Below are 12,120 nucleotides of genomic sequence, written 5' to 3'. Positions count from 1 at the left end.
GGTTTCCAATTCTTTGCCCAGACTCATAGCTTTGTATATTGAGGCTTGTTCTTGGTTTTACTATAAAAGGTCTCAGCCTCCTCGGTCTCCGCCATTTTACAGTGAACTTAGTGCAGGGAGAGACGTGAGAGGCACTAGGGACAGTGATTAGAAAAGACTTTATTTCTCAAAAAATGGAAGTAAGAGTTCAGGGAGCAGCAGGGAGAGTTTAGGGAGATGATAGTGAGACTTTATCCACACTACAGGGAGAGCACAGGGAGAGTGCCGGGGCCAATAGAACAGTGTCCCAATTCTACTACACCTTGATTCAGTAATTGGGGTGAAATAGCGGTCTAATACTGCTGCTATTGGGGTGTCCTCGTTGTTTTATACATAAGTCATTCTATAACGCCTTGATTCTCTAATTGGGGTGAAATAACGCTCTATTTTTTCATGTTTTTGGTTTTACACCTTGTTTTTTTACACAAGTAATTCCATTAGTCCTTGATTCTGTAATTGAGATGAAATTGCATTCTGCTACTATTGATTTTGGGGGGTTCACGTTGTTTTATAAATAAGTAATTCCACTAATAGGGAAAAATAATCAGTTACGTCCACACAAATTTACTGCTGACCCCCTCTCCTCTCTGTCGGGGGCTCTACTTGTATTAGGGGTTAACAGAACAGGTTCTGTAGACATCTATGTGGAGTCAGCTGACGACGGTGTAAGAGGAGTGCGCTTCTTCTTGGCGCTAACATCGACCTGTAAGGCTGAGTTCACACTGGAGTTATTTGGTCAGTTTTGGGCCCGTGACTGCCCAAATAAGTGCAGTGTGCAGTGATTCTAAGAGCGACGCCTCTCATCTGCAGGTCATACGGACTCACAGTATTATCACTACCACAGCAGACTCCCTATGTGTGTTACTGCAAGGCACAGTGTTCTACACCGCTATACAGGCACAGTGTTCTACACCCCTATACAGGCGCAGTGTTCTACACCGCTATACATACACAGTGTTCTACACCGCTATACAGGCACAGTGTTCTACACCGCTATACAGGCACAGTGCTCTACACCACTATACAGGCACAGTGTTCTACACCGCTATACAGGCACAGTGTTCTACACCACTATACAGGCACAGTGTTCTACACCCCTATACAGGCACAGTGTTCTACACCGCTATACAGGCACAGTGTTCTACACCGCTATACAAGCACAGTGTTCTACACCGCTATACAGGCACAGTGTTCTACACCGCTATACAGGTACAGTGTTCTACACCGCTATACAGGCACAGTGTTCTACACCACTATACAGGCACAGTGTTCTACACCGCTATACAGGCACAGTGTTCTACACCACTATACAGGCACAGTGTTCTACACCACTATACAGGCACAGTGTTCTACACCCCTATACAGGCACAGTGTTCTACACCGCTATACAGGCACAGTGTTCTACACCGCTATACAAGCACAGTGTTCTACACCGCTATACAGGCACAGTGTTCTACACCGCTATACAGGCACAGTGTTCTACACCACTATACAGGCACAGTGTTCTACACCACTATACAGGCACAGTGTTCTACACCGCTATACAGGCACAGTGTTCTACACCGCTATACAGGCACAGTGTTCTACACCGCTATACAGGCACATTGTTCTACACCGCTATACAGGCACAGTGTTCTACACCCCTATACAGGCACAGTGTTCTACACCCCTATTCAGGCACAGTGTTCTACACCCCTATACAGGCACAGTGTTCTACACCGCTATACAGGCACAGTGTTCTACACCGCTATACAGGCACAGTGTTCTACACCTCTATACAGGCACAGTGTTCTACACCGCTATACAGGCACAGTGTTCTACACCGCTATACAGGCACAGTGTTCTACACCGCTATACAGGCACAGTGTTCTACACCGCTATACAGGCACAGTGTTCTACACCGCTATACAGGCACAGTGTTCTACACCACTATACAGGCACAGTGTTCTACACCGCTATACAGGCACAGTGTTCTACACCACTATACAGGCACAGTGTTCTACACCGCTATACAGGCACAGTGTTCTACACCGCTATACAGGCACAGTGTTCTACACCGCTATACAGGCACAGTGTTCTACACCGCTATACAGGCACAGTGTTCTACACCGCTATACAGGCACAGTCTTCAGCAACTGCTACTACAGGATACCTCAGGGTCAGCAATGTGACTTTGAGGACCATCTTACAGCTCCAGCACAGACAACTGACAATGTCTGGTCAAGTGCCCAGGCATCAACTCAGCCTCCTGCTGCAGAGCCCCTCTGGTCCCCAGATCACGGGGCTCCATCACACACACAAACACCCACACTTACAGGCTGGGACGGCTGGCCAACATAAAGTCTCCAGCAGCTTCACTCAGCGTGGGGGGTCCCTATGTCTATGCACTTCCACACTGGCATGGCTAACCATCGTCTCCATCTATAATGGTCTGCACTTCACAGTGCCATATTGCAAAAGGCATGGACAATAGAATCAATGAGGAGAACCATTATAGGCTTTGCAATTGTATGATATGAAGGGCAAAGCACAAGGCTCCTAATGTCTTGGGCACCTGCACAGGAGACTGTGTGACCCAAAGGTCCTGCTGCATGGACTACAATGCAATAACAGCCCAAACAGACTGGTCACTGGATGGCAGCATAAAAAAGGAAATATTCCTAAACTGTATAGAGAGCTCAGTCTATATAAAATCGGATAGAAGCTGCAGCAACCGGGTCTGGAGGGACAACACGTGAGGTACAGTGGGCCGATGGAGGTAGTAGTTGTTTTTACTCACGGTTAGCAGAGCCTCCCTGGGCTGACGTGCAGTGAAGGGGAAGACAGCACTAAATGCTCCGGGGCACTCTCTAGTACGGAGATCACCAGCCAGATGGTAGTCGAGGTGCCCTTGATGGTAGTGGTGTTTACGGTGCTTTGTGGCTGGGACCTCGGTTATTCGTGACGCCAGCCCCGTAGGTGCAAAGATTGGTGGTGGGAAAGACGAGGAGTTAGTTGTAGTAAAACAATTGAACCAATCACTTGTCTCCACTCCAGGTAGTCAGTACAGTTCATTTATATGGCAGAGATGATAATCCCAATAATATCCACTGTAATCCCTGTAACAGGCTTGGCAATTGTAATTTGAGGAGTTGTCCTTCTCTCTATATCTGGCTATACTATGTCCACTCTCTAGCACTGAAGTACTGGATATAATAAACTCTTACTGGTCAGTACAATCCACAGGCTGGTCTCAGGCATCAGTCTTCTGCTCCATTTTTTGGAAAAGGATGCTCAATGAAGAATTATGGTCCACTATGTCCATAGAGGCATGTGGTAAAGGACAATTGACGCGTATAGTCCTCTGGTTGTGTCCAGGCGCCTTTCGGCTTCTCCTGGTCACTGGTGCTTGCGAAGTCCCTTGGCTAATTAAGCTCTAACCTCCGCTAGACTTTCTCTATATTTAGACGTAGACTCCCTGGTCTGCACTGCTGGAATACTGTTCTACATGCTTCCTTAGCTTGATCAGGGCCAAGGGGTTAAAAACAGCAGCTTCATGGTGGACTAGTCCTATTCTGCTCCTCCATTAAAGAGGACCTTTCATCGGTCCAAACATTGTGAACTAAGTGTCATAATCTGTACAGCGGCGCCCAGGGATCTCACTGCACTTACTATTCTCCCTGGGCGCCGCTCCATTCTTCCGCTATGTCCTCCGGTATGTTCAGTCACATGGTTATAGTAGGAGGAGACTGCCCTTGTTCTCCTGGGTGTCTTCTTCTCCTAGGCTGTAGCGCTGGCCAATCGCAGAGCAGAGCTCACAGCCTAGGAGAAGGAGACGCCCAGGAGAACAAGGGCAGTCTCCTCCTACTATAACCAAGTCCCCGAACATACCGGAGGACATAGCGGCAGAACGGAGCGACGCCCAGGGATAATAGTAAGTGCAGTGAGATCCCTGGGCGTCGCTGTACAGATCATGATACTTAGTTCACAATGTTTTGCCAGATGAAAGGTCCTCTTTAACTTCCTCCTCTTTTCTCTGACTCTCTCTCTCTGAACATCTACTTCCTCTCTGTTATATCTAAGTGATGCCAGCACCCCCTATTGGTGAATGGTTGGAATGACACCCAAACAGCCTGTTATTGGAATATACTGGGTACATAGCAATACATCACATTAGCATATTCATAAGTTATCAAGAAGTGGGACACTGCATCCGCACCTATGAATAAACCGGCCATAGTGTCCTGAACCTGTGACAGAAGGGACAACACACAAAGTGCAGTTCACACATACAGCAGGAGGATGTTCGTGAGGCCGTCCATGCGCTATAACATTGTTTAATAAAATACAATAATGCCTCATTCACACGTCAGTGTTCTGTCAGTGATTTTCTTCAGTGATTGTGAGCCAACCCAGGAGCGGCTCCAATCACAGAACAGGAGCGGATCTTGCCCTTATGCCTCATGTCTGTGGAGGCTCCAGTCCTGGTTGTGGCTCACAATCACTGATGAAAATCACTGAGCAAACATTGATGTGTGAATGAGGCATTGCAGTACACAGTCTGGAGGGGCGAGGTCTCCTCCATGCCTCATCATACCACTATACCAAAGGTGAGGGACAGTGGAGCCTTTATATTGAGGAAGGTGTTCCATACTCCTGTGTAATAAAATGTTGGAGTAAGGTGCACCATCTTTATGAAGAGGCTCTTCTCAGGCTCCATTTATGATTTACTCAAGTTTCCTGATGTAAATTATTGTAAATACCGTATATTGGGTCATGGTGGTCCTGCCACCTCCCTCTAGGATCTGCCTGCTTTCTTAAAAGGGGTGAGAGCAGCAGAGAATTGCCGCACACTTTTTGTACAAAATGATATTTGTGTAGGGATGAGCGAACCCTAACTGCAAACTTCAGGTTCATACCAAACTTTGCGAGGTCAGGTACCCGGACCCGAGCCCGAACTTTGACCTGAAGTCCGTCCGGACCTGGCGAACCCGAACTTCCACAGGTTCGCTCATCCCTATGTTTGTGCAAACATTTAAAGCTTTTGTTGACCAGGAAACTGCTGCATGACTTCTGTAAATGTCCTCAAGTTCATGTGAGGTCTGGGTGACCCCGTGAGTGGTCACTTCTAAGACGGTAATTATACACCTGAAGACAAAAAGGAAGCTTGAAAGAAAAAATGCCACCTGCCAGGGACTTCCCCTCCACCACACGTGGCTACTAATCAGTAACTTTTGTAATAAAGCGCAGTAAACCAGGACTTTGAGTCTGTGTGTCTACAGTATGTAGTGAGGAATGCAGCTCCGGAGGCAACAGACATGGACAAGCTGAGGACTAAAATTAAACACTTCACCTTTCACAATGGTAGGAATGGCAGCCAGGGCTTTAACCGAGTCCTCATTCAGCTGTTCGGCCTCATGGGACATGGTAAGTCCTCCTTCATCAACAGCTGCTTGTACGTCTGGGAAGATGGTGGCTACCAGAACTGGGCACAGTCTGCTGTGAAAGATGGAGGGTGTACGATGAACAGACTCACCTACCCGCTCACCAGTAACATCACCCTGGTCGACAACCGAGGTTACGCCAAACTGGGGAGCTACGAAACTGGAGAAATCTTTGCCCAGCTGGGTAAGTGTGGGGAGCAGAGGACACATCTCTGGTGGCCATATTAGTCAGCCAATAGACAATGTGCCATGATATACATCACACAGTGCGGGACCCCATGCTGCGGTCAGGATACAGCGTGTGTACATGTGTGGAGCATCACATCACTGATTTACACACATTTAACAATCCAAATCATAAACTTGGCTCAAACTGAAAATGGTTCGGACACAATATTGTGGTGCAAAAAAACCCCACGATGTTACTGTATGTGCGCGATGCGGAGTGCTCACGATGGTCAAAGGAGTAACACAACGGTAAGCCGGGTCATCCTGATTGATGGCGTATTTGTAATAAGCAATAATAAGTACCTATACCACCGCAGGGTGACTAGTATTATTACTACATTTATTGCTGCAGCTCTGCTACCATAGTTACTATTATTATTTAATGTCACCTGTATCATTATATTATTTATTATTATTATTATTATTATTTCATGGTTTACATAATCTGTTTCCTCGATGATGATGATGATTATTACTATTTCATGGTTTGCAGGTAACCCGCTTACTTTATGATGATGACTATAGGGGTCATTATTATCTTATGATTTGCAGGTAATTTGCTTCCTTTGGGGAACACAGTGGAATGGAGCAAAGGATTTGGACTTATAGAGAGAATTGTCCGAGCAGAAACTAAAATCAAACCTTCTGACTTCATCGTCCCGGTCTTTGTTTACAGGTGCGTACCCATGACTGGCGTTCAGTTCGCGGGGTGGGGGCGCGGGATGCGGACCAGTCTATTGCACTGTAAGTCTTTGACATTAAGCATATCCTCCCCTTATGATCATGAGTCAGTCAGAATGGATCTCCTAGTCAGTGGCTTATGATGCCTCACTGGTCATTTTGTCCACCTGGGTGAGGCTTAGTTGAGTTCTGTGCAGCAGCCGCCATCTTCATACATCCAACATCATCACTTGAGGGTCACCTCTTACCAACAAATATCAAGTATATTCCACAGACGACTCTGATATCTGGTTTCCTCTTTGGCAGTGTGAAGACAGGCCTCCACCCTCCAGAAGATGAGGAGATAAAACATTTACTACTTAATGCTGCCAAACTGACTGGTAAGAGGACACCTCCCATCTATGTGATGTTCATGTGTCGTACAGGTGACAGTAACACGTGACATGGACCCACAGCAGGAATGACAGGTGCCTCACTTGTGGCTGAGCTGTCTTCTCTCCAACATTAGTGTAAAGCTGAGGTGCACAACCAGTGGTCGGGGACCACCCAAGGCCTGCAATGCCGTTCTGTGCAACCGATATCATCTGGACTTGTGTGTGTCTGTCCACATGTAGTGTCCATATCAGAGAGGAGGAAGGTAGAGATAGTACCCCCCAAATCCTGACAGAGCTCTCACCCAGTTACATAGAAACATAGAAACATAGAAACATAGAATGTGTCGGCAGATAAGAACCATTTGGCCCATCTAGTCTGCCCAATATACTGAATACTATGGATAGCCCCTGGCCCTATCTTATATAAAGGATGGCCTTATGCCTATCCCATGCATGCTTAAACCCCTTCACTGTATTTGCAGCTACCACTTCTGCAGGAAGGCTATTCCATGCATCCACTACTCTCTCAGTAAAGTAATACTTCCTTATATTACTTTTAAACCTTTGCCCCTCTAATTTAAAACTGTGTCCTCTTGTGGTAGTTTTTCTTCTTTTAAATATGCTCTCTTCCTTTACCGAGTTGATTCCCTTTATGTATTTAAAAGTTTCTATCATATCCCCTCTGTCTCTTCTTTCTTCCAAGCTATACATATTAAGGTCCTTTAACCTTTCCTGGTAAGTTTTATCCTGCAATCCATGTACTAGTTTAGTAGCTCTTCTCTGAACTCTCTCTAGAGTATCTATATCCTTCTGGAGATATGGCCTCCAGTACTGCGCACAATACTAGTGAGGTCTCACCAGTGTTCTGTACAGCGGCATAAGCACTTCACTCTTTCTACTGCTTATACCTCTCCCTATACATCCAAGCATTCTGCTGGCATTTCGTGCTGCTCTATTACATTGTCTTCCCACCTTTAAGTCTTCTGAAATAATTACTCCTAAATCCCTTTCCTCAGATACTGAGGTCAGGACTGTGTCAAATATTCTATATTCTGCCCTTGGGTTTTTACGCCCCAGGTGCATTATCTTACACTTATCCACATTAAATTTCAGTTTCCAGAGTTCTGACCATTCTTCTAGTTTTCCTAAATCCTTTTCCATTTGGCGTTTCCCTCCAGGAACATCAACCCTGTTGCATATCTTTGTGTCATCAGCAAAAAGACAAACCTTACCAGCGAGGCCTTTTGCAATATCACTTATGAAGATATTAAACAAAATCGGTCCCAGTACAGATCCCTGTGGAACCCCACTGGTAACATTACCTTGTTTTGAATGTTCTCCATTGACTACAACCCTCTGTTGTCTGTCACTCAGCCACTGCCTAATCCACTCAACAATATGGGAGTCCATGCTCAATGACTGCAGTTTATTGATAAGTCTTCTATGTGGGACAGTGTCAAAAGCCTTACTAAAATCTAGATATGCGATGTCTACTGCACCTCCACCGTCTATTATTTTATTCACCCAGTCAAAAAAATCTATAAGATTTGTTTGACATGATCTCCCTGAAGTAAACCCATGTTGTTTTTCATCTTGCAATCCATGGGATTTAATAGGGTTTCCATTAATTTGCCTACTATTGATGTCAGACTCACTGGTCTATAGTTGCTCGATTCCTCCCTACTACCTTTCTTGTGAATGGGCACGACATTTGCCAATTTCCAATCTTCCGGGACGACTCCTGTTACTAATGATTGGTTAAATAAATCTGTTAACGGTTTTGCCAGCTCACCACTAAGCTCTTTTAATAATTTTGGGTGTATCTCATCAGGCCCCTGTGACTTATCTGTCTTCACCTTAGACAGCAAACTTAGAACATCTTCCTCTGTAAAGATACATGCATCAAACGATTTAATAGTCATTCTTTCTAGTGGAGGTCCTTCTCCTTTTTCTTTTGTAAAAACTGAACAGAAGTATTCATTAAGGCAGTCGGCTAGCCATTTATTCTCTTCTACATACCTTCCGTCCTTTGTTTTTAATTTAGTTATTCCTTGTTTTAATTTCCTTTTTTCATTTATATATCTGAAGAATGTCTTATCCCCTTTTTTCATAGACTGAGCTAGTTTTTCTTCTGCCTGCGCTTTAGAAGTTCTTATAACTTGCTTGACCTCTCTCTGCCTAATCTTGTAGATTTCCTTATCTTCATTGCTCTGGGTTTTTTTATAATTACAAAATGCTAGCTTTTTATTTTTAATGATTTGGGCCACTTCTGCTGAGTACCACATTGGTCTCCTCCTTTTTTTGCTTTTACTGACGAGTCTAATGCAATTTTCTGTTGCCTTCAATAATGCACCTTTTAAGTAGTCCCATTTCTCCTGGACTCCATGTAATCCGTTCCAGTCTGATAAGGACTCATTTATGACTAATTTCATTTTTGAAAAGTCTGTTTTTCTAAAATCTAAAACTTTTGTTTTTGTGTGGTGGGACTCTTTCACAGTTCTTATATTAAACCACACTGACTGGTGATCACTAGATCCCAAGGTTTCGCCTACAATGACATCATATACCGAATCCCCGTTTGTGAATACCAAATCCAAAATGGCCTCCCTCCGGGTTGGCTCCTCAACCAATTGTTGTAGAGATAACCCCAGTAGGGAATTTAGAATATCTGTACTCCTGGTAGAACTTGCTATTTTGGTTTTCCAGTTTATATCTGGAAGATTGAAATCTCCCATAATGATAACTTCTCCTTTCATTGTCATTTTAGCTATTTCTTCAACTAGTAGATCATCTAGTTCTTTAACTTGACCAGGTGATCTATATATCACACCTACACGAGTTACTGCATGGTTAGCAAACTGCAACGTAACCCAAACTGACTCTATGTTGGCCTCACCAACTTGTATTAGGTTAGATTTAATGCTATCTTTCACATACAGGGCCACTCCTCCTCCTTTCTTGCATTCTCTGTCTCTTCTGTATAAAGAGTACCCTGGTATGGTTATGTCCCAGTCATTTCTTTCATTAAACCATGTCTCCGTAACAGCCACTAAATCTACATTCTCAGATGCCATTATTGACCCAAGTTCATTGATTTTTTTACCTAAACTGCGAGCATTTGTAGACAGGACTCTGAGCTTATCATTTCTTAACCTCTGTGCTTCTGACCTGTTCTGGCATTGTTTTGGGGGGCAATTGGACTCTTTTATTTTCACTCTTTTGCCCCCCCTTCCTAGTTTAAATACTCTTTCAGTTAGGCCAGTCCTCTTTACTCTGTACTGATGAGGGGCAATCACCCCGAAACAGCATCTGCAGGTGAGATGCTGGCTTATTTAATATCCAAGTCATGTCTCAAGGCCTAGTTAATGTGTCAACCATTGACTTATAGGATAGCGGCCTTACATCTGGTGGCATTAGAGGCACAGCTTGTTAAGAGCTCACTTGCATCCCTTTCTTCAGAGAGGAGCCATGCACGGGAAGTACTAAGGGTGCCCTGTGTTGCCATCTCTAAGTTCTCCATGTATCAGAAGAATGGGGCCCCTCGCTCCCTATTTATGTGTTAGTTAGAGGCAGCCATTTACATGTTCCTGGAAGTGGAACCGGCACCTATTGTTTCAGATTTTTATAGCGTATACTTTTGATATACCACAAATCTCTCAGATTTAAGTTTGGTTGTTAAGAATGGTCAACATTACAATGTGGCCCTTGAATCAGAAAAGTGTGTGCACCCCGGGTACAAAGGAAAGTTAGCACCATGAACCAATATTCCAAATGCTGTGAATAATGTATATAAAAAACCTTCAGGAGCCAAAGCTTCTCCTGTGTGATGTAGAGTAGGACTTTTCAACCAGAAACTTATCAAAATGGCAGCCTGTCTCATCCATAGGTCATCATAGAAATCTCCTATAGCCTTTGGAGGTAGAAAGCTGCTTCCAGCTGATGCATTAAATATCTTCTAATGGTTTTCTAACAGAAATCTACAGACTAATAACAGCTAAAATAGTGATCATCAAGGTGTCTGACGACACCTCATCAAGCCCCGTTTCAACTTGCGACAAACTTGTTCCATATCTTGACCCCTGCATCAATGTCCAAGAAATGGTAATTAAAGATCAGAAATGCTGAAAGTAGATGGTGAAACTGGTAGAACCATTAGAAGTCCTAATGTCCTTGTGTACTTGATCAGAGTCCATCAGGAAATAATTCCCTTCTACTTCCTTCACAGGCATCAACCCAATTGTTGTTCTCACCTATAAGACAAGTGGAAGCCTGACCAAAACCATAGGTGCATTCAGGAACATTGGAGCAGAGAAGATATTTGCTTTTGAAAATTACACCCAGGAAGACAGTATGAAGACAAGGGGAAGACACGAGGAAGTCCTGAATTTTTTATCTCAAGTTATTGAAGAGGTATTATTCCGAATTGACCATTCTCGAGATCCGAAGCAAGAAATGAAGGAACGGAAGCAATTTGTGCTAAACTATGTCCATGACCAAGAGAAGAAGCTTCAGCAGGACCATCTAGACAGGCAGAGGGTGTTGGACAAAGACGTACTCATGGCACGGTTAAAGAGACAACAAGAGATGCTGGACAGGCAGAAGGAGAAGGAAAAGAAGGAGATGGAGGGCGAACTACAAAGGAAACAGGAAGAGCTTGAAAGGAAGAAGCTGGCCTACCAGGCAAAACGTGAGGCCGAACTCAGGGCTCAGACTGCAAACAATGAAAGGGGGAAGAGGTGGAATCGTATATTTCGTTAGTGACATTCTACTCAATCTACTGCATCAAACAAGTCTCCTCCACCTTTCATTCAATTTCTTCCTTTTTGTTTAGACTAGACATGCTCAACCTGCGGCCCTCTAGCTGTTGGAAAACTACAACTCCCATAATTCCCGGACAGCCTACAGCTATCAGCCTACAGAAGGGCATGGTGGACGTTGTAGTTTTACAACAGCTGGAGGGCTGTAGGTTGAGCATCTCTGGTTTAGACTCATCGAACCATGATGAAGCCAATGCCACTTGTGACTGAAGACGCTGTAATATTGACTCCTGGTGCCCACAGGCCTCACAAAACTTAGTCCTCTTAGCATCCTCATCTCCATTGAAATTTTAACTTTATCTGTATTTAATAAAAATAAAAAATATATATATATATAAAACAACATAATATAAAATGGGAGACCAAGCGATGCATCAATGATCTGCTCCAAGTGAAGATCTTAGAGTAAACGCTTCAATAAAACACTTGTCAGATACTGATGTCGTGATCATTTCATAGCTGTTCATATCATATTTTAGGTCAGAAGTTCCTTGTCACTGAATGGTGGGCACGTCTACACATAAATGTTTGCCCACCATTGGCCCTTGCAATGACGCA

The 12,120-nt window shown here is 44.2% G+C and overlaps 1 protein-coding gene across 1 annotated transcript; it reads left to right on the top strand.

Annotated features, from left to right (window-relative positions):
- Nucleotides 1–5,314: 5,314 nt before the first annotated feature.
- Nucleotides 5,315–11,895, top strand: LOC121007973. Its single transcript, XM_040440242.1, has 4 exons — nt 5,315–5,646; nt 6,243–6,366; nt 6,678–6,751; nt 10,971–11,895. The coding sequence occupies exons 1-4, from the start codon at nt 5,337–5,339 to the stop codon at nt 11,501–11,503; spliced, it is 1,041 nt and encodes a 346-aa protein (XP_040296176.1). The 5' UTR covers nt 5,315–5,336; the 3' UTR covers nt 11,504–11,895.
- Nucleotides 11,896–12,120: the final 225 nt, after the last annotated feature.

The sequence above is a fragment of the Bufo bufo genome, chromosome 7, assembly GCF_905171765.1.
Source record: "Bufo bufo chromosome 7, aBufBuf1.1, whole genome shotgun sequence".
Taxonomy (NCBI): domain Eukaryota; kingdom Metazoa; phylum Chordata; class Amphibia; order Anura; family Bufonidae; genus Bufo; species Bufo bufo.
The sequence above is the reverse complement of the archived record's forward strand: the minus strand, read 5'-3'. Positions and strand labels throughout refer to the sequence as shown.